General features: G+C 36.9%; 1 protein-coding gene across 2 annotated transcripts in view; it reads right to left on the reverse strand.

Annotated features, from left to right (window-relative positions):
• MLLT10 (myeloid/lymphoid or mixed-lineage leukemia; translocated to, 10) overlaps window positions 1–27,642 on the reverse strand; it is a 146,859-nt gene that overhangs the window by 107,429 nt on the left and 11,788 nt on the right. For both annotated transcript variants that reach the window (XM_014946217.1, XM_014946224.1), the window contains exons 3-4: window positions 18,409–18,463; window positions 4,894–5,003 (exon numbers count right to left, since the gene is read on the reverse strand). In XM_014946217.1, the coding sequence (XP_014801703.1) occupies window positions 4,894–5,003; window positions 18,409–18,463 (165 nt within the window). The remainder of the gene's footprint in view (window positions 1–4,893; window positions 5,004–18,408; window positions 18,464–27,642) is intronic.

The raw sequence follows: 27,642 nt of genomic DNA on the forward strand, positions 1-27,642 counted from the left end.
CCCCCCAAAAAAAATAAATCTACATTTAACTGTAATTGACTCATTGCAACTGTATCACAACATCCCTTCAGTGAGGCAGAAGAGCAGAACACTAAAAAAAAGAGAACATCAACCATGGGTAGTAGAAAACAGAGTTTAAGAGAAATGGATCAAGACACTACTGAAATAAAAAATAAGAAGGATATAATGCAAGAACAGGATTACTTGGAAAGACATGAAAATGTGTGAAATTCGGAGATCAGAACAGCCTTTTACAGAGGTATTTAGAACAACATTTAACATGAGACGTCAGCTAACTGAAGTGTTTTTGTTAACATTTAAGACTCTAGGGTAGGTGAGTTGTTCTTGTACGGCTTCCACAAGACTTTTAAAAAGAATTAAACCCAACAGCTAATATATCCTAAAATCATACCCTATATCCTAACATTTGAAGGATTAGAAAGGGGATAATCCTACTTAATTCTTTGCCTTGCTCCCTTTGTACATCAAGGTAGCGCATACAGATAATTCAGTTGTTTGACAGGGTCTGAGAACGGCTGCTTTTTAGCTTCCCCTACCATGATCTGACACATTTACATTTCAGGAACAAACAATTTCATGATCTATCAGCCTCAGCTGAGTAACTATATTAAGTGTAAGTAACTTCAAATATAAGATACCTCTATAACAGAGAGTCCAACAGACCCCATAAAACTCAAGCTCCGGTTACTGTTCAGTTTTTCAGTTTAGCCTTAGAATCTGTGATTTTTCTCCTCACTGAAGCTCAGAAAGAAAAGCGATATAAGCATTCCATTTAGTAAGGATATCGACCCTGTTTTTCAACACCACATACTACATTTAGGGTCTGTGTTTCAGGACCCCGTAAACCAGCTTACCGTAAAATGACTGAAAAATGGTAACAAATGGCTAGCTACGTTATCAACATGTTTAAACACAACATGGTGGACTGCCTGCCCATTTAATGAGCTCAATGAACATTTATCCTTCCTACAATCCTACAAAACCTGTTTCCTAATTTTCCATATGAAATGGGGCCATCTTCATCTTCCTGTTCCAATATGGACAGTAAGTTCTCTCTAAAGCTAAGTTTCTCATAATTCAACCTTCTCTTAGACACAGAAACAACTCCAGAAGCCTGAGAACCTTTCTCTTTCTTTCACAAAGCAGAAAACCGAAGACTTTCACACATTTGCCAATCCATGCAATTGCTACACCTCCTCTGAAAGCTCTCACATGTGGAAAGGTAAAACTCTGTCTCACCACCCACAGCAGCGCTGCTCTTCAGAGCTCTTAGAAGAGAGTACTTAGACTTCTCCCAAAGACATTGGGAAAAAAGCAAAACATTACACAAAGCCTTTGACTCAGCAAGGAAATTTTACTCAAAATACATAAATATCATCGTTTCCTTAATAGCAAAATGTACATTTTGCAAAGTTGCCTTTATGTTTCTGTCAGTATTTTTCCTTCAATGACTCAAAACGCAAATCTTCTTTGCAAAAGCAAAGATAGAAGGGAAGATGAAGCGAGAAAAACCTTATAAAACATAAAGCAATTTCAGAAATACTTTACTCGTAACAGCTACCCAACAGCATTCCCTGCTTACAGAATCAAAGAAATTTCTCAATTGTTGCAGCAAGTACTGAAATAAAAGCCTAACAGCTGCCTTTACTACTAGGCAGATCAAGAAACTCCAAATGCACTTATTTTTAATCACCTCTTAAAAGAGATTCCTAAAAGCAGTAATTATATTCAATTATCACATACTTTCAGATGAACCTGAAAGAGACAAATAAAGCTCACATAAAATAAACAGATATTATCCATCCATAACTATTCAAGGAATAACGAACATCTACTAAATAGGAGAGCAACTACTAGTCCATTTCTTTTTGGAAGTGACTGTGTAAGAAGAGCTCTCCTGCTAGTTAACCCACTATTCAAGTCGTTCAGTGGATTCTTTCTGTAATGTGATGTTTTTTATCCCAGAAGCAGGTAAACTTCAGGGCAACAGCAGCCAAATGTCTTTACACTGACAAGCCTCATGCTTTGGTGTCTGCTCTGTTTCTTCTTGCATTTCAGATTACTGTACTTTGTAACATTGCGTATTTTGCAATGCTCAATAAAGACACAAGTGCATAGAAAAAAACTGTGTAAATTAAGTAATAACTGCTGGCAAAACTCCAGTGATGTTTGTCTTTATTTTAAAGACTACAGTATAAATTCTCCCTTATGGTAATTTCATTAGCCTGTATTTTCTCCTAATTCCATATGCTAGCATTCTATATGTATCCAGCCACATACACGGAACTATTTAGGAGTTCACAGGAAATAAAATCTTGCCTAAAATCATCCTGATCCCACCTGAGTTGGATCAAAATGAAATTAGCACTAAGCTGCTGTAAAAAGAGAAACAACTTTAGTAATTTTTTTCCTAATTACATGTTTACATTTGTTCACAATGTAAGAACTGTTTGCCATATTTACTTCTCAAAAAACCAGCTTTTCTTTCCCATTTTCTCCCAAATTGATAAAGCCAGAATTAAATGCTTTACAAAGTCTCTGATCTAAAAAAATGTATCATTTAAACAAACCCAATTTATATTGAATAGCGAGGGGGCGTGGGGGCCAAATTCTCGCAGGCTACCTGAAAAAGGAATTAGTAATTGTATTGATTTTGGGGGTATTGCTCAAAACTACCCCACTGGGGAGCTGGTGACAGTTTAGCTACAGCAGACCAAGCTCAGCACTGGCTACAGATTTATCAAAATACTTGGGAGAGTCCTCTGTCAGCGATTCTCTCTTTAATTCTGTGCTGTTAGAATCAGCCTGCTGTTGGCAGTGAAGTTAAGATTGGTTTCAGGAGGTTTGCTGCAGCAAGGGCACTACAGGCATTTCTTTGATTCCCCTGAAATCCACAACCACTATCTCCGTGAACCAAATACACCAAAATAAAGACAGCAAAAGCAGAGTTCTGTAAAAAAAAAAAAGATTAAAAAAACAATTTGCAGGCTAGGGGTCTGACCCTAAACTCTGACGTTTCTGATATAGCTCTTATTATATTTTACAATATACTGTAGTAGCCTGTATGAGTTTTTAGGCTGACAACATGGAAAACAGGCCCAAATCAGAACACCAACCAAAACCACAGAAAACTACGAGCCAGACAAGATCAGGAAGTCTATCTACATGATCTATATGGCACTAGCAATTATCTAGCAAGCAAAAAAACTCATGGTGACTGCAGACCAACAAAATTCAAATTGGAATTGTAGCAGTAAAAACCAACTACATGTCACACATCTGGAAGAAAAACAGTTCAGGAAAAGCAACTTTAGTTGTAACAAAAAGGAATTAAAGACTAAAGACAGAGACTAACAATGGACTTTGTGAATAAGTAATATTAAAGGACACGGGGTACATTTTTTGAAGTTACAAGGATTTACTCATCCAATACTAATCACCACCAATGGAAATGGTGGAACATACAACAAAATCCAAAGTGTTCCACATATTTTTCAAGTACATTAGGGAAGAACCACTACTAAAAAAAAAAAAAAAAACCATTATGACTACTACTCAAGTAAAAATGAGAAGAGTTGAGGAGAGAGAGAGAATAAACTCATCTGCTACAGCAAATCTGTACTGCTTTGTGTCCAAGCACAAAAATTTTACTAGTTCTGCACTTAACCTCACTGTTGCATGTTCTTGGCAATGCAGTAGGAAGCCAATAGTGAGGAGCTCAGGTAGTATGGAATGAAAAAACATGAGAAGAACCTAGAGTTTGACTCCTGGCTTTTCAGATACACTGGGAAGTATGATAGGCAAGATATGCTGACAACAATCATGAGAACCTGAAGCAGGCAAGGAAAAGACCAAAGTATGAAAAAAAGAAAAAAGAATAGAGAAACAGGAAGGGGGGAGGCACATAAATTAGGGATGTAAACTAAGGGAAAAAACCAAAAACAAGTTGTCACAGAGACAATGTGAACAGGACTGGTTTCCCTGTAGGAAGAACACAAGAGGTGATGCATGCCTTTCCTTCCTTTCTTTCTTTCTCTATTCCTCTTTTGCCCCAGTGTCTGCAAACCACTATTAAATAAAGTAAAAGAAAGGAACTAGAGGTAAATAGATGAAAGAAAAATATGTAATAAAATTAATCAGAAATTCAGACACTTTGCTGCCTACAGAAGGAAAAATACAAAGGAGGATGTAGTTAAGCCTAGTAAAGAAGAGGTAGCACAATTGAAACAGAAAAACGTAACTATCAATATAGAACATTAATAAGTTACTATTACATTGCTTTAATTTTTTTTAATAAAGTCTCACCACACTTTATAAAACATTCCATCTCACTGACAATTATTTAGAAGCAGTTCTTCTATAAGCAAATAATCCCACTGAGTGAATACTGTTTACAAAAGCAAAAGTCTGCAAGCTTTTGCCTTAATATATTAGCATAGCTTTTCTTCCTAAAAGAAATGTTTGTGAACATGTTTATGCTCATATCAATACTTAAAACAGCAGGACTTAGTGGTAATTAATAATAACATTTCAAATAAGCTGTAATAATATTTTAACCTATGGGAAATACTTCACATTCCTTTCAAAATAAACCGTTATTCAAAGATCATGATATTTTTAATTAAAAAAACAGTCCCTAATCTGTAAATGAATAATGAGACATGGCAGATAACCTTACAGCTTAATTTAACAATATAGCTTTCTTAATTCTTGAATTCATCATCAAGTCATAGCAGAAAACATACAGCATTACTGCATACATTTATGAATTTTATATAAAGTGCATTCTAAGAAGTGTACTTTTAGATTAGCAAAGCTCAGAAGTTTTAAAAAAAATACATTAGATATAGATAAAAAGACATATAATTATACCTTATTATAACGATCATGAGGAACAGACTGCAACACGATAGGTTCCATTGTAGCAACATTAGCAAACTGCACCTCGGGAATGTACAGAGCACAAACCACATGAGCCCAACCTACAAAAAGTTATAATTGCATTTTATTTTAATGTTTTCTAGAAGCTCAAAGGACATTTCAATTATAGTACAGAGAACTTTTTACAACACTTTTATCCATAGACTATTTTAACCGCTTAGAATATTACAGACATGAGTTACTTTAGTCATGTTTACATTTCATTTTATATTATCCAAAGTTTGGATGAGCTGTAATACATGTTTTAAGTTTATTCAGTGGAGAATTCATACAAATAATACTCCATGAAATCCAAATGCTAATGATTTATACAAACAGTGCCACCCAAATGGAAAAATGGGTTATTTCTCTAGATTTCTTGGATTAACACAGTCCTCACATAAAAGTTACAGGGACTCCTGCAAAAGGGAAATATCATCTGAACAAACCAGCATTCATGCAAGCATTCCCATCATATCAGACTTCTGTGTACACTTTTTAGTTATGCAAAGCCATTCTAATTTGACTAGACTCCTGTTTTCTTTTCATAGAAAAAAATCCTAACACACCCCCCCACATCCCCTCTATCAAATCTCCTCTTTTACTTCTTTAAAGGTGTGCCCAACATCCTTTTTCATAGGAAATCAATTCCTATATCCAGTTCTGTTCTAGCCCATTAGCCTGGGGTCATTGATAAATGCTTTGTTACTTACCATATTGCGCTTTAACAACATTTCAAGAAGTAAACATTCCTAATTGTCTGACGTTTGGTTGGATAGGGGCAAGGGGAAACACCAATTCAAAAAGAAACCTACTAACTTTAGGCCTTTTTTCAATACTAAGATCCTGAGAGTCATCAGTTCATTTCAGTGGAAGACAGCTTGCCATTAACTGTAAATTTAGCAGAAGCTGCTAAATAGCTAACCCAACATATTAATATACTGACACTAGTAATAGGATTACAAGAGTAATATTGCATAGTACAGAAATACCTCATCTAACAGTGAATTTGGTGTGGCTAATCATTTAGCATATATTCTATTCTTCCCCAAGAGGAGAAGTGAAGTCTTTCATCACAAGACCTTCAGTACACCTTGAAAAGAACTGTTATTTTCTCCTACACAGGCTTACTTGTATGCAAATATTAAGGATATAAAATGACAGACTCACATAATCAGATAATCTAGCAGATTATTACATTAGGTAAACGAAGTAAATTATCATTGTGCAAATACACCCTATGATGAAGGAGAAAAAAAACAAACCAAACCAAAAAAAAACCAACAAAAAAACACCCACACATAAAGCCTACCATACTGCCTCACTGCAGACCTGTTTGAGTCTTGTTTCCATCTTGGATTTTCCCTTTTTAACTACTCTACTGAATCTAAAGGTTCTTAATTTCTCCACCTAACTGTACAACTCTTAAACCGAGCTAAATGTAGTATTGCTGGGACTCTGGAATGGTATTTTTTATTCGTTTCTTAAACCACAAATCTTTTCCAACCAATTGGTGTCCTCCCTCCCTATTTACTAAATTGGTAGTTATAATTTGAATAGAAAATGAAAAGCACACACACAACTGTTATAGTCAACAGTCACAGTCAACATAACACATATCATTCTAGTATTTCATCTGCAACTACATACAGTATCTGTGCTGCTTCATCATTTTATTCACAAATAGTTTGTAGTGTTATTCCACACAGAAATAGCATGAGACTAATAAAAGAGTAAGGAAAAGAAAGTATAAACTGCCAACTTGAGCTGCTTTTAAAAACGGTTCCAACAGACCATTTTAAAATCATCATTACCAAATAGACTGAAAAAATCTTTTAAAACCACAGGCTTTTTTTGTTCTCTACTCGAATTATCTTCAGGAAATAAGTGTTTATAAGGACTTTTCTAAGACTTGCAAACCGCCCTTACTAAAGACAGATAAATAAATGTTAACATGGTGCTAATGGTGAATATTTATCTTTAAAATTCCTCTCAATAAATTAATTCAAATAGAAACACCATTCATCTAATAAAGCCTTTAAACCAGTAGAAGAGAGACACTGAAATTCTGAAAAAGTCCTTCTCCAGTTAGTTACACAAACAGATGGCAAGTGCTTTTCCTTCAGATGTAATTAAGCCTGTACTCCAGTTACACTTACTTATAATGAAAAAATATTCTGTAAATATACAAAATATACCAGAGACTTAAAAAAAAAAAATCACTTACTAAGCCAACTGAAATTTAGGTGAGTAAAGCATTTTCACTACAAGAAAACAGTTTCAGAAGCAACTTTAACTGAAAACTACTCCATTACCATAAAAAAAGAATTAAATAATATATCCGGAAACCTACAAGCTTAATATATTCTGATTTCCAAAATATAGAGCACATATTTATGACAGCCATGCATAATATGCACTTCCATCTTTCGTGAAAACAAAACCAGCACCTACATAATGAAACAAATGAAACACAGCACTAACACACTTTTTGAACAAGGGGTCGATAAGCACTCAGAGAACTGAGGACAAGGGACCTTTTCTGCTGGTTTCCATCTGGCATCTTTAGATCCCAGATAATCTGACCTTGCTGAAAAATCACAACCTGTTCGATAAAAACCCAACTATAGGACAGGCTGTAGCACCCTTACATTACCAGCCTCAAATGTCTACATCATAGAAGCAGCCTAACTCCAGGACCAGCTCCCACTAGGTCTCAGAGACCCCCTACACAATGGCTTAAATGTTATTTTGTCCAAAATTGTCAGAGAGCAACACCTAGCTCACCTGGAAGAACCAAAAGAGGCAGAGGTTTAGCACTTCTCCCTGAAGAAAGAATAAAGACATTTTTCCATGACAAGCATGGTTAAGGAATGGTTGCCTAAATTTACCATGGAATCTCTATCTTTGGAGAACTCAAGAAGGTTTGTAGTTTCCTGCACAAAACTTGTCAACTTAAGGGAGGTCAAGAAGATTCAGTTTCACCATATAAGGACCATACAGTAGTGGAGGAAAACAGAAAAGAAAGCAAACAAACATCATCTTTTTCCTAAGCATCAAAAGACAAGTCACTGTTGCCACAAAGAGCGAGCATGGAAATAAGGACACCTACTGCCAAAGTAAGTGTGATAGCTCTCCTCTGTCTCATTGACGGAAGAACAAGCCACTAGAACACAAGCAGATTTTACTTTAATGTTTTCTGCAATTGAGAGGGCTCTTGACTGTATAAAACAGTGAGGAAATGCCTCCCTGTCCTCCGCTGCCACTTCCTCCTCTTTTAGACAGCTACTCTCAGGCAGAGCCCAGCACTCAGAATCTCCACAGAATAAAGTACCTCCTGCCAGGTTCAGCATTGAGTGCTTTTGTCTACTGCTTCTGACTGGATCACAACTGCCCAGTTTGACTGCAGGTAGAATAAAACTTCCTAAAGATACACCTATCCAAACCGTACATATAAATGTTTGCTTCTCTTGCCAGCTATAAGGATTTATGATATTTACAGCTACACTAAAAGACATATTTCCAATTAACACTAAACTATAAAGATTGCACTGTAAACTTCTTACTCAAATCACTTGCTACATTATTCTTGAGTAACTATCAACTTCATCAGCAACCATACATCTTTTTTTTTGCCCCACAAAAACCCTTCATAAAATCTAGTCCTTATGAGCTTTCCCGAATTTAAGTGTGAAAAACACTGTTGTATACCCATGTTTTAGAGTTTAAAAAAAAAAACAGTAGCACATTCAGTAACATTTAAAATGTTCTCACTAGTTTCTGTTGGAACTGGAATTATTTTACCACAATTCCTCTTCACCCAAAACACCACACAGCAATAACAACATGATACTCTGACTTCTCTTAACTGTTCTCAAAACTTAGCCAGGAACTCATGCCATTTTTCAGATCACTTCTGTTCCAAATAAGTTTTTTAAAACTATCTGTGTAGATCACATTCTTTATTATTTAAATGAATTATAAGCTTCATTCACTTTGGTTGTGCACGATTTGCATCCAAACAACTGACCACAGCTTTATGACTCAGTTCTTTTAATTGTATTTATAAAATTTACTGTATTTTCCAACAAACTCTTACTATTGCCACTGAATTGCTTAGACTCAGTTTACTTTTGCTTTCATCTCCTTTTCAGGACGACTTTCTTTTTTTTTCTTTTTTTTTTCTTACTTGACTTATTAGTTCTCAGTCTTTGAGAAGGCAGCCATTTTACATATGTGATTTCTCAATAATAATATTTTTACTAGATGATGACACCTGGCTTGCTTATTTTAAAATAAAGAAATGTTTTATAACTATTCAAATCAGCCACTGAGTTTGCTTCTTTCTGTGCATTCTTATAAGAACTGCTTTCTCTGAAACTGCTAAAAACAAAAATAAAATACTCACAGCAGGCTACCATGGGCTGGCAGATTCACTGCCTCTTTTGCTTTACACGATCCAATATTCTACAACAATCAATGCCTCCATCCAGAAATTGTAAAATGTCATTACTTTTTGGTTATTACTTATTAGAAACAATGTAATGGTAACAGTCAAATTAAAATTTAAAATATTTACTTCAACTGAGCTTTCAAGTCCAATAGCTTCGGGAAATGTTACTTACCTTTTTAAAAAAAAATAATCCACTGTGTTTTCTAAGATAACATCACACAAGTATAGCTAAGACACTTTCCTTTGAAGAGATCTTAGAAAACAACTTCAACCAACATTAAAACATCAAAACCATATATAAACTAACTCCAAGATCTACTTTGATAACAATGATAACAAAAAAAACGGTTTTCTTCAATATCAGAAATTGGAAATTCATGCTGAAAATCCTTCAAAGTTTAAATAAGTCCTATGAAACTTCCAGCTTTTCACTTGAGACCTTTTTTATTTTGATTTATCCCTCAGAAGGACACACTACTGTTTTGCCAATTTTTATGTCTCATTCTGGCATGCAAAATGTATAATTACCAGCACAGAATCTATCCAAGTTTTACCAATCTTTTGCTGAGATTCTTATTTCAGGTGCCTAAGTAATTTTTAACTCCGTGAAAACCTAGTAGTACATACGTAGCAAGTATAACTTGAATATACATTATTCACTAACATTTAGAGTAACAAATCTCGGGCTCCAGAACACTAACTGAAAATAAACACTTGATCTGTTATTCCAATGCAACAAAGAACAATTTCAGCAGCAGCAAACAAAAGACTGTTGCCAACAAAAACCCACGTAACTAGAAGCAACCTCTAACAAAGTAATCTAAAATTAACAAAGAAAACCCAGGAAGATAAATAATATACAGTATGTTATCTATCTAACTAAATTTTTGCCGTTACAACTACTGTTTAAGTGTTCAAAACTTGACTCACATGCACTTTCACCTTAAATAAATTCATAGTACTTTTAAATCATCTTCCAAGGCAAATTTTGAAGCCTTGCTTTTCTAACCTTTTACTTCATAATAAAATAACAGCAAAAGATTCAAACCCATCCTACTATCCAAATCAAGACAAGCTCACCTATAGCTTGTGAACTAACAGAAACAGTGTAGGCGCTACACTAGGGCTGAGTCCCACAAAATGACCTTGCCATGTAGCAGGGCAGATAAAATTTTATTCACCTGCTTACTAAACCTGTTGGAAAATAAAAGTTTACTCTCCAATAGGATCAGTAAGTAAGTTGATACAATCCATCAGGTCATATAATTGCTGTACATGAATCCACAAGTGAAGAAACACCCAGTCATGGGTAAAGCACAGTCCGCTCCTTTCAGCAGAGGTCAATAACCGTCCTACGTTACATGAACTTGCACCCTCAGTTTCCACAACTGCCAGATCTGCTGACAGACCCCAAGATTCAGCTCTATCCCACTCTGCAAGGTGAATCCAGAAAAGATGCACTTAAGACCATTACTGTTACTATTTGCCAGAGGGTAAGATTAAGAACTATTCTAGATCTTTAGCTAAGTGTCCCTTCATTAAGGTATTCCATACCCTTTTGTTTGATCCTGATCTCCGTTTCCTGTAAAGACAATAAAACTTGCAGGAAAGAAATCTGTCAGCTTAAGTTACTGTGCTTTCCTTACCCTAGTAAATACAGTTTTAGAGTTTGCTGTAGTTAATATAGTATTATCTTCTCTATTGTTTGTAGTATTATTCACTATATAGTTTGATCCACTTTTTTCAAAGACGGATAAAAAGAAGGTGCTCACACTAACCACTAGAGATCCCACCACTGTGGTTGGTAGTCAACTTTATCACTGGTACACAGAATGAAAGGACAATTATCTATTAAAATATATATATACTGCTTGCCTATGAAGAAAAGGCTTCACTCTGTAGAGTCCCACTAAAGAAATTCACCAAACTCTCCATTTATTAAAATTTGTTCCTAAACTAAAGAATTGGTACATAAGCAAAATTAACTTGGTTTTGAAACAGCTACAGATTATATTCCACTGGTCCACTAAGCTAATAGCTTTAATAATTTTATCTGGCATGCTACGGTCTCAATGAGTCTCTTCCCCTTCCCTCAAGAAATCCTTTCATGCAACAAAAGGAAGAAAATGTCATAAATATTTATTTGAAGCTCTAAAAATCTTTTTCCTAGTTATACCTTATGATTACTAGCAATATAATTAATAAATATACAGTATAGACTATATGGTAATATTTTACTAATGTAAATATACATATTTTGAATTGATTATCTATTTAACTGTCTTTACCATTAAAAAAAAAAAGCACACATACAAACTCCTGCAAATGTGCACAAAAGAACCAGAACATCTGTAGGTAAGCACTTCTTGGAAAATGCATATGCCTGGATGTGTACATATGACATTATATCATCCACATTCTTAGACATTAACACCAAGAAAACTGATCAGAATAGTAAATCTGACTGTGAGAGCTGCTGACTCTAATAATAACAATAGCAATAGGAAAACCTAGCATACGATGTTTTTATAGACATGGGAGATCCCAACACTAACCCAGGGGATGGAAAGAGGGCCTGGAGGATGACATAAAGCCACCGCATTGTTAGCTGGCCTTTTCCCAAGCAGCTGCATGAAAGAAGTCTTGGTGAAAAGTCACACAAAGAATGCTGTTACGCAGCATTCCTGATCATCATCCAGTGGAATCAGATTTCAAAGTAACAACTTGTACAGCAAAATCAAGCCTTTCAGGCTTACAGAAAGTTGTGGACAAAGATTACTGTAAGAAAATTATTAAAATGGGAGATGCACAATATTAGACACAACTGAACAATTTGATTAAAAAAAAGACCGCATAGTATTATGAGAAGATAAAAGAACTGGGATTCAAAAAACTGTAATCAGTTCAAACAGTCATGCTTTTATTTCCTCCTCACTGAGTGTCAAAACCCCATAGGAAATTGCCTTAACAGTTAAGGAAACACTACTGAATTGAAAAGATGCAAAACTGTCAAACAGCCTACAGCTCTCAGGTATCTTCAAACAAATGCTCACTTGATGCTTTTCTGTTTTAAAAAAATAATGTATTTATGTTTTGTCCAACTACTAATCCACAGAGTACAAAGCTAAAGAAAAGTTAATCTCTTGTTCAATAGCCTTCTTACACAGAAGACAGCAAATCAATAAGCAACTCACACATATTTTTCATATTTTTTCATATTTTATAAAAAATCTCCTATTCAGTCCTGTGCCTAAAACCATACTGGTGTCCCTAGATGAACACAAACATCAAATTCAGCAAGGAATTCTGTCAATAAATACATTCAAAGTAAAAACATCCGTTTTCAACTCAATCCTACTTTTCTACTTTTAGTATCAATTCAATAACTAAACAAAACACCACTAAATAACAGAATTTACAGAACTGCCATCTCTGAGCACTGAAAACGTTCTGATGTGTATGCAAAAACAAATTATGCAAAGTCCACTATCTTTTGTTCACAAACTTAACCACAGCTGTAAGACAGTCACAGATACAAGGCAGCCAAAATATTAAAACGTATTAAAAGCTTATTCCTAAAATTTCTGACAATCACCCTGATCTTAACCATGCAATGTCCCACTACTCTTAACAAACTAATTTCACCAAATGTGTAGCTTAATACAGTCAACTCCTACTAATCCTTAGCACGGATAACCCGCTGGCGGATAAGCCCCACCATGGCTATTAGTCGAGCCTACACTCTGCGAAATGCAACTGTATTGTTTCCAAGACCTGGGCAAGTGCAGGAGCAGAATGACCATTTTCACAGTGTGAAGAGACTAACAAACCCGTGCAACCAGACCTTAGCTGCTTGTGTTCAGGGTCAGTTCAGGTCTCTGACAATGGAAAGCACAGGAGGGGCACTGAAGCAGACTAGGATGCATTTTGCTCAAATCCAGACAGAATTACCTCTTTGGGCTCACTACAGGTTCTGATTACAGGGACAGCAGCCACCATGACCAAGCCAACAACAGCCAAGCACCTACGTACTCTCCAGTGTACCAAAAAAAAAGGTTAGGAGCAACAAAAAATGCCAATTCCACTGGGCACTTCACACGAACTCTTTAGTCCTTCCAGCTCCAGACACACTAGCAACTTGGTGCAGAACCACCTCCATGAGTTTCCAACAGTAAGAGGAATGTTTCCACAATGGTGTCTAGAAACCAGGTGGCTAGTACAGTCACTGTTTTCTAGGATAACTGAACTTCCCCTATTCCACTTCACCTCCAATAACCCAAAGAGCAAAGAGTTAACTGTGGCTGTAAAGACAGTTAATGCCTCAAAAATGTAAATTACCCATATCTTCTGTTTTCAGAGCAAATGCAGAAAACAGTGCACTCATTTTTAAGAGCATTCTTCAGGCAAAAGCCTTGCTAGAATCAGTACTTTCATTCCAATTTCAGGATCTGCCTTAGTTTCGAGGTAGCATGAATGTTAAGGGTAGTGAAAATACTCTGCAACTAATGAGAAAAATTTCTACCAAAAACCAGTGACCAATAGTTACACTAGAAGTCTGCATTAGGGAACACTAAACCATTCTGTAATCATTTTGCAGTCTAGAGATTACAGGGCATCATGTATGGCACAGTTGCTTGTCTAAGATTTCACATTCAGCTCTCGTAAGAACTAAGTAGCAGTTGGAAGACATATAGAGAAAGGGAAAGGTGATGATCAGTTCTCTGTATGAGGAATGCCCAATCAGTCTGGGCTCCTTCACCCTGAAAAGGAGAAAAACAAGAATACGACAGAAGTCTATAAAGACAGAAGAAAAGGTGAACATAGAATTCCTGCTCTTTGTCACCTGCTATCACTCAGCAAGTGCCAAGTGGCATCAAATAGAACTGTGAGGTAAGAGCTTCAAAATAAACCTGTGTACATCGTGACACACTGTACAGACCAACTGCAAAATGCCTTGCCACACATTATAGACACTAAACCTTTATACAGCAGTGGACACATTAAGTGTGGTGGACTCTTCTTACATGAAACACGAAAATACCATCTCTGGTTCAAGAAGTTCCAAAGTGTAAATACTTGTAGGCTGGGAAGGTATTCTGAGAAGGCCTACAAGAACTTTCCCAAGAATCTAGTTCATACTGATAGAGAGAGCAGGCCAAATATTGCTTGGCCTCCACACCATGCTCCTCTCCTCTTACTAACTCAGGATGGCACTTTCAAGTTGCGTATAAGATCTATGACAAGTACTGGTCCAAGAATGCTGTATTTACACTGTCACTGAAAACTGTAATTCCGTATTTGCCATAGATGATACTGCAGAACGCAAATATAAGATCTATGACAAGTCCAAGAATGCTGTATTTATACTGTCACTGAAAACTGTAATTCCATATTTGCCATAGATGATACTGCAGAACGCAACAATACCCCTCAGCAACTGTACTGATAATCACGACTAAGGTACAGTACACATCTCCAACCAGAAATAAAAAACCTAAAAAACAAATCTAAGAAAGTTCTGATGTCCAGAAAGTCAGATAAGCAGCACCAGGCTAGTAAGAAGAGAGGCAGGAGGAGGAAAAACGCACGCAATGGAACCTCATGCCACTTGGGGGGCGGGGTAAAAATAAAATCCCCACAGCATACCAACACAACCACACTATACACCACCATCACTATTTTCTAGTCTGTCAGTAATACTTAAAAACAACACAAGTTTGAGTCCCAGACTATTTTGTCAAAGTTTAAACACTAGTACCATCACGAAGGAGAGAGTAATGACTCCTGCAGCAAGACTCCACGCTGCAGTAACATCTTACTGCAGGTTAAGAAAAACATGGAACCCTATAGTAAAAGTTCTGTAGACCAAAAAACACTAAGACTACTGATGTCAAAGTAAATACAGTACATTCAACACCCAAAAAAAACCCCAAAAAACCAAAAACATTTCTTCACATTATTAAAAAGCAAATATTCAGAAGACTGTTACCAAAAAAATAAATCTCCAAGAACAACAGACAATGTATGAGCTAAGGTATCTGCATATTCAAAACAAAAAATACACTGCTTTTCTGGCAACAACATGAAGGTACTTGTTGCTAGAAGGCAGAAAGAAGCATAACTTTATATCACTGACAGTGATTTCTTCACTTGCTCTGAAAAGCTAAGACCATTTAAATATTTCTATACTTACAGAAAGACTCCATAGTCACAAATTTCTAAACCTGGATCCTTACAAGGTTTTATCAGTGTTTGTTTCAAAGTTTCTTCAGGAATACCTGCATATTTTTATCATTTCCCTTCACAACAAATGCTGTAACAGCATTAAAAAAAAATTCCAAGTATTAACCTACTGTAGATATAATTTTAAACTGGCAAGCCCATTACATAACCTTCAACAGTAGTGCCTTAAGTCTGAAACTCTTCTGGCACAATCCCTTTTTAGGCAACTCCTCGAAAGGAAAGCTTCAGGTTAAGAATGTAGATTTCTGATACACAACACCAGTCAGAGTTCATTTCTTCCAAGGTTCACATCCTTCTGTAAAGCTGTTATTTAAAGGACATCTGGTCCATAACATGGGATTTGCTGTATTTAACACCATGGACAAGATCTATTACTGAGGCAGGGATGTCTCCAGAAGGTGAGTTACAAATTCTTAAGATTTCTCTGCTATGAAATTTTCACTATGAAACTTTCACTGATGAAAATAGTTGGTCATTAATATTATACAGTAGGGACAATACTGTTTCTACAGTGTAAGATCTTTGCTATTTAAACTTAATTATACAGTAACTCATTTTCAGAAAGAATTCATAATTACAGTTAATACAGCTATGACAGATAACTAATAGGATTCTCAGCTTTGATGTACACTGTCAAAATATGTTCTCATGACTATACAAAGAAAGTTTCAAAACTACCATACAGAAAAGCAAGGCATTCCCAAACACTACTTAAAGAACAGAAAACGCTTCAGCTACTTCACACTTCACAAATTCTAATGTGTATTTCAAGAAGTTTGAGAGTTTTTTATTACTAATTTCCTAAAAAAGCAAGTGTCCAGCTGCCATTCCTGAAGAAATTAATTCCACAGTCCCATGTATCAGCCTGAGAAGAAGAATAGTTTTAAGGCTAAAATACTGGCCTGGCACTTAAGATAGTAGTTTCACTGACACACAGACAACACAGACTCAATACAATCTCACAACACTCACAAATGACACTAAGCTCACTAACGTGTGTGAGATAAGCAGACACTAGAACAGTGAACACTAGAGCATAAACTGATCGTTGCAGTGAAAGCATAGACAAGGAAAGGGTAGATCACTGAACACAAGCAGGCTTGGTGTTCCTGCAACTCAACTGCAACAGAAATAGCAAAGCTGCATCAACACTAAGCTAAGCTAAGATATAAACTAGTTAGAATATTACATATGCAGCATTAAATCTCCAGAATACAATTTACATAGACTGTCCAAATGCAATCCAGACTCCTGATCACACTTTCTCCTCTCACAAGAGAAAAGGCTCAGTATCAAAATGACCAGGCTATTAACAGGTAGAAGATGCACAGGAATTTAGACGAACCTACTAAAGACAGAAGAAGGAATTCCAGAAGTGATTGAAAAGTTAATTGAATTTTTTCACTCATATCACCCAGCTATTAATATATACATAATCAAGACAATGGAGTCATATCCATCATATTCAGTGGAGTCTTTCTCTAGCAGTTCTACTCAGCAGGAGCAGAACTGATGCAACAGTTTAGGCTGGGCTGGCCACTAAACAAATGAGAGATGCTCTCTACGAGCCCCTCTTCCTTTTCAGAAGGGAAGGAAGAGAGGGTTATAGATTTTTTTAAAAAAATTAATTAAATATTAACAATAAAAAGAAAATATAATAATATTAATAGGAAAATAATGAAATATATACAAAGATATACAGAACCAGTATCGAGCTCCCAGGATGATGATCACATCACTGGCAGGCACTAGGACAGTTCCAGACTGGACTCAGCAGCAGATGGGAACTGAATTCAGGAACACACGGATCGGGATCAAAGGCAGAAAAATGGACAGAGCCCTCCTCGGACACCAGCCATTGAGGAAGAGAGGGCTGACCCCTTTGATCCCTCAAATTTATACTGAGCATGATGCAGATGCCATGGAACACCCGGTTGCTCAGCTCTGGGTCACCTGTCCTGTCTGCTCCTCCCCACAGCTGCGACCCCTTTACGCTCTTTGGCTTCCAGCCCTCCAACCTGGTACATAACAAACTTAGCTGACCTTGGTTGTTATCGCAATAAGTATAAGCAAGAGCCTCCCTGCATACCATTCCTTAGTATTAACTACAAACATCACACATTTTCACTGCTAGAAGCAGACATTGCATGAAAAACATACCATTAATTTCAGAAAGTACAGTCACTTAGGAAAGACTTAACTGAAAAGTAAAATTACTGAAAAGAAAATTGGTTTTGTTCTACCTCAAATGACTGATTATAACTTGAATGATGAAATTAGAAAGATAGAAGGGACAGGTAATCACTACTGCAACTTTTCATCTCCAACTTCGTTACAGAACCTCTTAGCAAATCAGGCATGAAAAAGCTATCCTTTGAAAATGCACTGGTGCATTCAGTCTGGACTACAGACACAAAAATTCCACTTTCCTCCATGAATGGTGCACTTTCTACTGCTTTTCTGTAAACATTCAAACTCCAACTAAATACACATAACATATGATTTTAATGGGTAGAAAGGAAAAATTTTAAAATGCAGTTTCTCCTTCATTGTAACTTTTTTCCCCCAAATAAAACTAAGAATAAGGGTTGATGTTCTCAAACTATATCCAGCCTAAATTGGACAAATAAAGGTTACTGTAAAATAGTTCTCTCTTTCCAAACCAACCAATGTTTTCATTTATGTTTAGGATCCTTATAATTCTTTTTTCCACAGACTTATTTCCCTCATACAAAATAAGAGAGTTCACAAAAAATAAGAATAAAACTTACCCCCATTATCTGTTCTCTTTAAAGCACCATCCTTATGAGGGCATAATTCACATCTCTAGGAAAAAAAAGCAAAAATAAAATAAAAAAAATGGAATGATCATAGGAGCATTGAAAAAGAAACCACACACACATCAAAACTGTTAGCTGGCTTTAAGGAAGCAACCATTCTTTAAGAGTGAATGGGGGTGTTTTCCCTTAACCTTTACTTGAATATTAGTGTTAGTTTGTCACAAGCAAAGCTTTCTCCTCCAAATCTGGAAACTATGACATACATTAAAGCTTCTCGCAGTTCTATCTCCAAGTTTTATTCGTGGATTCCACACCCTGGAATTCTGGAGACAAGCCTCCAAAAACTACAGCACTGGATAGACTCGCTTGATAAGAAACTTGAGCACATTTGGGCACAGTCCAAAGATTCCCTACAGTATTCTCTTCTCCTAGGATCTCTGTATTCACCAAGGTGGTCAATCACAAAGACATGCCATGGATACAATACTGTGGCTGACTTCAGTCTCTGCTGACTCTCACTTACCCTGAGAGACCAAAAACAATCTCACTTTCTGTCTCAGAAAAAGGAGGTCACAAATTGACTCATCCTTGAAATTCTCCCAAGACTGAATGCCTGGAAACATGCGGTTTGACATCATACTCTTCTGACATACACCAGGGTCACAACAGTACAATCTTTCTGCTGTTGCTGCCTCTTTCAAGTTCCTAATACTAAGTTTATCTCCAAGCGTCCTAGAGCAGCGTGAACCAATTCCAAATGAGTGCAGAGATTAAACAAATGGAGTAAGCTTGACATATTTCACTTCAACTGCTCAAAATGACTTGCAAAGGAACACCACTACAGGAAATACTATGCCTAGAAATAATCTTATTAAAACCTTTATATATTCCCAAATTAGGGGCAACTCAAAGCATACCAATCTAACAATCTTTTTAAGAAACTGAAGAACAGTCTGATCATCAGATGCAAACTTAACACGACACCCTTCAAATGGAAAGGGACATCTGTAGGGTGTATTCTACCAAAGGGTAGAATAGAGAAGTTCTTAAATTATTTTTGCTCAATACATTGGTATAGACAGTTGTACACAGGAAGAATCTTTGGCATTGCTGTTTGTTGTCTTTTGCTTCACTTATCCCTCCCTCACATTCACCCATTAAGATGATCAGCACTTTATTGAAAGGCAGCATTAAGTCTATGGTGAAATTTAGAGATAAAAATGGTTGAAAACTTCTGAACCATTCTATAAGCTGCCTGCAGACTGGAAGAATTACACCATTTCTTTTTAAGTCAAGATTATAAAGACTTCCTTGTCACTGAAATGAACTAATCATATGCAATATGCATGTAAGCTGTATCTTAACACTCCAGCTCTCCAAACATTAAAGACTAGGTGCTGAGAGACAGTCAGTAGCAGTAGGTTCATTTCAGTGAATTTCCTATACACTGAACCATATCCTGAAAGCGAGAAGCCCAGTATACATTGATGGTGATGGTGCAATAAAGTTTGTTCCCACCCCAAAGCTGCAAGCTGGCAGCTTAAAGGCAAGCGAGCAGACGTGGTATATCTACCACTGAGATGAGGGAAGCTGTTAACATAGTCTATCCTGCCCTACCTCTGCAAGCCCATGAAAGTTTGACGTAGTTTTCCACTAGTAGCAAAACCAGTTTTGGAGGTTCTCTTCTTTCCTCCACCTCTCCCTTATTAATCTCTCTCTCCACCACTACCTCAGCTGCTGACCCAACTATATGTAGAGCTGCCCCTTAAACCATATCAGTGAAATGGAGTGAAAGGAACTTTTTCTTTTTAACATTTTTAATTCAGGTCATAACACTGATGCAATTTAAGCATAATCCCACAATCAGTTGCATCAGCAAAACTGAAGGCAGGGAACCATAGAATCATAGCACTGTAGCATTAATAATTAAAGAATTAACAAACTTTTTGAGCAAACTTTAGCACAAAAGAAAAAAAAAATTATCACAGGACACTGAGCAGCAAGGAACTGAACCAGTCGTTTTTACAGAAGAGTTAAGCATGTTCCATTCAGTCTCTTCAGAGTTTGGTTTCAACTAATTTCTTTTTGTCTCATATCTCTAATAGGACCCAGGTCCATTAGGTCTTCCCTCATCGGTCCTCTTCAGCCTTGGCTATAACCACTCAGAGAAGACACAAGACAGAAAACTGAAGTGGAGGGGGGAGCTTTGACAACAGAAGAAAACTTAAGTGCAGAGAGTTCTGCAAAGTATCCTCCCCTTGGCAGGGAGCAGGACACCTGCTCTCAGCTCTCACGGAGCTGGACAACCGTGGAGAGATACTTGCAATCCAATGACACACAGCCCTTCTGGGGCCCTGAATTCAAGCTACAATCGCCAATAAAATAGCATCCGAGTAAGCTAATACACCACACAATGATCCTTTCCACTTCACCCTCTAGGTTATGAGCCTAACTTCTTCCCAGACTCCAGACTCTCAGATTCTGTCTCCCATTTCTGCTCTCCCAAGTTTCAACACGCACCACGTAGTAATACCAGTAGCTTTGCCAGGTGAGAACAGTGTGCCTTAGCCCTTGAGACAAACAACTAGCAGAGATTTTTTTCCTTTCTTTTTTTTTTTTAATTTTCTCTAAAACTAACACTTTATTACTAGTTCTAAAATCTTACAGCGACATAGCATTTTAGAAAAAAAAAAAGCTACAGTTTCACCTGAGAATTTGTGAAGTGACTGAAAAAAATCTTAGGTGCTTTCAAAATGCTTAAATGCACATTGTTACAAAGGATGCTGTAGGGAGAAATAAAAGGAGATAGTTGGGTGTGTATGGATTGTAGCTGTCCAGTTGCTTATAATTTCTTATTTGAATGGTTTTGTCCATGCACTGTCTCCTTCTTACAGTTTATTGATGGACAGAGCTTTGAGTTTAAGTGAATAGCAACAGCTGAATCTCTCTACTAAATGCCACATCACCTACAACTTGTATTATTGAAGAAAGCTTTGATCTCTGCAACAGAGTATAAGGAATAAAGGGTTCTTTATGGATGGTCAGATGGTCTCTAACATTTGAGCACACAAACCATCCCGGGGCTCTCTTCTCCAGTTGTGTGCTTTATGTCTTAGCTCTGGCAAAGGATTGCTGACATGGATTTATTGTCTGAGCATTTAAAAACATTGTGGAAAACTACCAGACAAGCTGGGAGGGGACAGGGAGATAGGAGGGGCAGACATGACACCCACAAGGTATGACAGCATAAATAGGGCACGTTCCTATGATTGATCAACAGTTCAGATAAACATCACCAGGCTAGACAGTGAAAATGCGAACACCAAAGAGGCAGACTGTGGCAAGAGAACAACATCATCCTTTGGTGTGCTGAAGGGCACTAGTCCTGTAGATACAGCAGATTTGATTTGAGGAAGAGGAGTGAAAAAGACACAAATGCTGGCAGAAGGCAGACTGAAGTTGTAGCAAGTGACATTGATCCTTCCCTTCCTGTCCTTACAGAGCATAACATGGACATCTCATTTTGGCATCTCATTTTAGTCTTAAGTAAACCAGACTAAGTTCATGGATCTAGCTTCTGTCCAAGCAGAATTCAGGTGAACTCTCAGCAGGAATTGCTTTGGACTAGGTGGTCTCCTGTAGAGGACTGAAGTGAAACCAATCTCACAGTTCTGCAGCTGGAACAGTCTGACAGTGCAACTGTCACAACTCAGCTACATAAACAGCAAGTTAATTAAGTGAAAGAAGACTGATCCTGTAACCTTAGCATCCAGGCAGATTGAGACTGCATTTGGTCTCATAAAAAATCCACTGCCTACTGAGGGGTTCAATCCTTAAAAAGTCACCCAGCAAAGACCTGGTGAAAAGCATGGGAGGCCCATGCAGAAGGTGAAAGAACCCATTTTTTTCCTGTTATTATTTAAAATGCAGAACTAACCAAGAAGAAATAAAGAACAGTAAAATAAAAAACATAAAGAATGGAGGTGTCCGCTAAAGATATGTGTCCAGCGGAAAAAAGTTCCAAGATTGGAAGACCAAAATAAGAGAGGTAAAGAAAGAGCTAAATAAATCCATCTTCATACACTGAATTAATTAGTCCGATTTGGCTCCACTGCATTGTGACACAAAGTTTTTTCCCCCCTGTTTCAGATAAATATGCCTGCCCATTTTAACCAGGACTAACAGCTACCTTAACCAGCAATAGATAACATTAGTCAAATCTAATTACTGGAGTCTTTTTGGTTAAACTAACTCTGCTGATTTTTCAGTTGGCAACAGAGGAAAGGCATAGAGAAGCTGATTTAATCTAACAGACTACCTTATTCCTGCTGAAATGTAGAGCAAGAGACACCTAGTAGACAGGAAACATAAAGAGAGATAGGAACAAGACTATACAAGTAGGAGAAAAAAATAATAATAAAAAAAGAATAGTAGGAATATAGCATTGTTCTTCCCTCAGGGTTCTGTAAATTTGGAGCAAGTTTCATAAAGCATCATCTACACACATCCATTATATGCTGTCTCTTGTTATAAGAAAACAAAGGTTAAAGAATTCTTGTGCAAGTAATTTACGGAAGTCTGGTCCAACGTAGGCCAATGGAACCATTCGCCTGAATAATGACTGTCAACCAAGTAAAGTCTTGCAGGACTGAATTCCCAGCATTGCAATGAAGCAATAAACTGTGTGTCTCAATATGACCTGTTAACCTAAATAACGCAAGAAGATCTACAGCAGATTAAATAGACCACAGTTCCTAAAAGTTAGCCGAGAAATCAGGCTGCAGTTCCAGCTGAATTTACTTCAGGTTCACTTTAAACTAACTTAATTGCACGCTGCTGCCAAAAGAAGATCACTGGCCATCCCCCGCTGTGTACTCTCTACTGTCTCTCTTGCACTGGAAAGAGCATTCATTTGACTACATGGAAAACCTAATCAGCAAGCTAAAAATAAAATGCCTTTTTTTTTTTTTTTTTTTTTCCCATTTCCTCAAAACAATTCTTAGAAAATTCACTTGCGCTTCAAGGGTCTCAAATTAAGCATTTCATGAGCTTTTAGCAATTATCTCAGGAGGAGGAAAAGCTCCGGATGGAACTGATCTCTCTGGATTTCCTGAAAGGATTTTTTTTTTTTTTTTTTTAGCCACATCACTTCTTTGAGCCATCTTTCCATAAGGCCATACGAATGCCAGATGAAAAAAGTAACAGGAACACAGATGGGGAGCAGGGCAAGGATACAGCCACTATGTTCAGGAGGTGGCATCATCTCTGTTTGCTTTAAGTGAGTATGGAATTCCAAAGGGATTTTTAAAAAGAAAAACCAAACACCACCACATCACACATACACCAGACCACCACCACACCCACCCACCCAGCATCCCACCCCAAAAAAAGAAAACAAACCAAAACAAAAAAATCACACACCACACATGAAACAGACTAATTTAATTTCAGTAGCAATATAGATATATTTCTTGGGCCCAGACCCAAACATATTTATTAGGATAAATTTGTTCTTATGTTTCCCTGACATTCATATATTGCAAGTTTGCGGTTTTAACAGGCATCAGCCATACACACAAACTGTTTAATTTACAAGCTTATTTTCCCTCCCAAGCTATACCATATCCAGCATGACACCTGTGCTTCCAGAACAGTTTTTTTTATCCAAGGTACACTTTGATTACAGAATTACTGTTTCACATTCCTTGACAACAGCGAACAGTATTTAACTGAAAAGAACAACTTAAGAGACTCTTGTATTGCAATTTTACTTCACAACTTTTACAAATTTACTTTTTACTTGTACAACTTTAATAACTTGTAACTTTGTTAAAGTTACAATTAACAAAACAGCAAGTTACACAAAATCAGCATCAGTTCTTGAAACCTGACACTCAATCTCTTTGAATCCTCTAATCAACAACAGTCAAAATCTGACATTACAAAACATTTTATTCTGCTGCTCCTGTTATTCATTAAACAGCAAAGTGGTTAAATCCATCTGGTTTTGTTGCGAGTTTTTGTTCACATTTTAGTGAAAACAAACCCTGCACAGACTCCATGAAATTCTTGTTACTTTCTTAAAATTAACATAGGAGGAGTCAGTTGTCAAGGAGGAGTCATTTTACTGCTTTACTTCTGAATTTACTTCCAAATACATCTATTTTACAGCATGTCATGCTACTGGGTATTTCTGTCTATACCAAAACGCACTAACTCAACACGCTCTCCCAAAGCACCTTGGAAGATTTACAAAGGTAAAGAAGGCAGCTGATCAGAAGGGTAGTTTCTAATCAGTGACTTTCCAACTGGCAGCCCCCGATGCTCTCAGCAACCTTGTCTCCCATTCCTCAGTCACCAAGGGAGCGTGTAGCACCGCTGATTGCATCCAGGTCGTGGTGTACCAAGTTCTGTGGTACAGCTTCACCTACCTTCACCAATATTCCATCCCATTTTGTCTCACCCTTGGGTGTTAGCAGAAGGAAACATATAAAAGTAATCCCTAATACTCTTTATTATACCTAAGATGATCTTTCCCAATCCTATAGACTTTGAATATGCTAGATAGTCTTATACACTGTTGCTTTAGATAATATGAAGTACCTTTATATGAGTTAAAAAGCCAGTTTAGAAGGATAAAGTCATCCACACAGGTAGTTATTGCAGTTATGTAAAACAATGTAATGCTGGCAGACACATACCCATATTTGTAAAAAGTGTAAAACTTCGGGGGGAAAAAAATGGAATATCTAGAAAACAGCTCTGGATACAAAGTTGATTCCAAATTATGCCTAGAGTTCCAGTTATGCCAACACTGCATATACGTCATCCTACCTATACATAACTAGTTGAAATTCTTTATTCTCTTTTCTGATGAAAAATTATCTTCTATGCTTAAGGTTTTTGCTACTTATTTTCCTTCTCCCCAAAGGGTGTGAAATTAGTATTCCATCTTGTCCAGTGGAAGGAGTTTTACATTTTTCTTATCTTCTTTTTATAGTTTTCTTTCTATGTCTCTTTCCCCTAGTGCTTTGGCCCATTTCTTTGATAGGAGAAAAAAAAAGTTTAAAAAATAATACAGATACACTGGAATGAAAACAGTGAAAGTAAGAAAAACACTGTTTCCCCCTAACAAACCTGGAAAAAATTTAGGTCAGTTTAGTGATTAGTTTGTTTTATGTCCAAATAAACATAGCTCCCTCTATAAAGAGAAGTCATATTCTAAAGATACTTACATAAAAGTGTACTAATTACACCAGAGACAACTAGATTGTACTTAACAGAAAACCTAACTCAAATTCAGCTAATCAGAGGGTATCTGCGGAAGAATTTTAGTGTTTAGTGACATGTTTTAGTGATGGGTTTTATTTGTTTATTTTTTTTATCAGAGTTAGGTTGATGGTTGGACTAGATGACCTTAAAGGTCCCTTCCAACCTAGACAATTCTATGATTCTAAGAACAAATGCCTTAGAGCCTACAGAAAAACCTGTTTTTGTAAACATCTGTGAGTTTTTCTTCTTCTGGTTGTCTAACCTTGCAGAGTAGTACAAACCAGTAGACTGGAAATTTAAATCTTGGTATAAATTCTATCAATAGACGAGAATTCACAGGCAGTTAGTACAAAAACAGACACAGCAACAGGATGCGTTCCAGACTGACCATGTCTACACATCTGCTGGCAATGACTTACCCCAGCCCTCAGAATCCAGTGACATCTCATTTTTCTGTTCGCCCCTTCAAACTATCTTCTATGAAGCAAAACCTACACTACCCACATACAAAGACTAACGAGAAAAGATCATCCTCTCAGCCCTTGATGCCTCCAGAAAGTTCAATAAAACTCACAAGCATTCCCAGATGCTACCAGAATCACTGAACCTCTACTCACACCAAACTTAACAGAAAAACCTGTTTTTGTAAACATCTGTGAGTTTTTCTTCTTCTGGTTGTCTAACCTTGCAGAGTAGTACAAACCAGTAGACTGGAAATTTAAATCTTGGTATAAATTCTATCAATAGACGAGAATTCACAGGCAGTTAGTACAAAAACAGACACAGCAACAGGATGCGTTCCAGACTGACCATGTCTACACATCTGCTGGCAATGACTTACCCCAGCCCTCAGAATCCAGTGACATCTCATTTTTCTGTTCGCCCCTTCAAACTATCTTCTATGAAGCAAAACCTACACTACCCACATACAAAGACTAACGAGAAAAGATCATCCTCTCAGCCCTTGATGCCTCCAGAAAGTTCAATAAAACTCACAAGCATTCCCAGATGCTACCAGAATCACTGAACCTCTACTCACACCAAACTTAACACTGTCTATTCTTATCAAATCCTTTTACTCTGATATTTTACTAAACTTTCTAAACTTTTCTTTGGTGTTTTTTTCCTGCTGTCTATTCTTATCAAATCTGATATTTTACTAAACTTTCTAAACTTTTCTTTGGTGGTTTTTTCCTTAAAACCAATTAGGAACGTCAATAATTCCCTGTTGAGAGTTTACTTCTAGTTTGTTTGGTTGGTTTGGGTTTGTTTGTTTTTACACCCATGCTTTATAATACTTGCCAGTGTCAAAACTTCATTTTTCACTTGTTCAGTACAGCAAAAAGGATGAATTGCATCATCAATTTTCCAAAGGCTCCTATAGGAATACATGGCCCAGGCAATGAAGAGACTGCTATCTACTAAACAAAATCCACATTTTCTTATTTATCAGTTTCCAAACTACAGCTGGATAGCAATATACCTTAGCAACAGTCTCAACCTGCAGTATTTTAAGACCTTACTTATAAACCCACACAATACCCACCTTGACTATTTTGATCTAAATGGCTCTATGAATGATAGCTTGCAACTATTTGAAGCAGAAGTCAGCAAGTAGCTAATTACAGATTTTTTCAACCAAGGTATCTGAAGAGAAGCAAACTGAAATTCCAGTGTTTCCAATCTATGATTCACACCAGACTCCAGCATTTATAAGCCGCAATGAAGAACCAAGAGGAATCAAATGATCTTCTGCCACATTCAAGAATCCCCAACTGGCTGACACCACTAATAGAGCAAACGAACGCATACTGTCAGCACTTCTCTTCCAAAGTGCTATGTTCTGCAACTTGACAACTTAAGAAATTAAGTCATCTCCATCTTCAAATAATCATTTCTTGATGCTGACAAATTTGCCAAATCTCTGCCCCATCTCTATTCAGTCATCTGTCC

The sequence above is a fragment of the Calidris pugnax genome, unplaced genomic scaffold (assembly GCF_001431845.1).
Source record: "Calidris pugnax isolate Ruff unplaced genomic scaffold, ASM143184v1 scaffold19, whole genome shotgun sequence".
Taxonomy (NCBI): domain Eukaryota; kingdom Metazoa; phylum Chordata; class Aves; order Charadriiformes; family Scolopacidae; genus Calidris; species Calidris pugnax.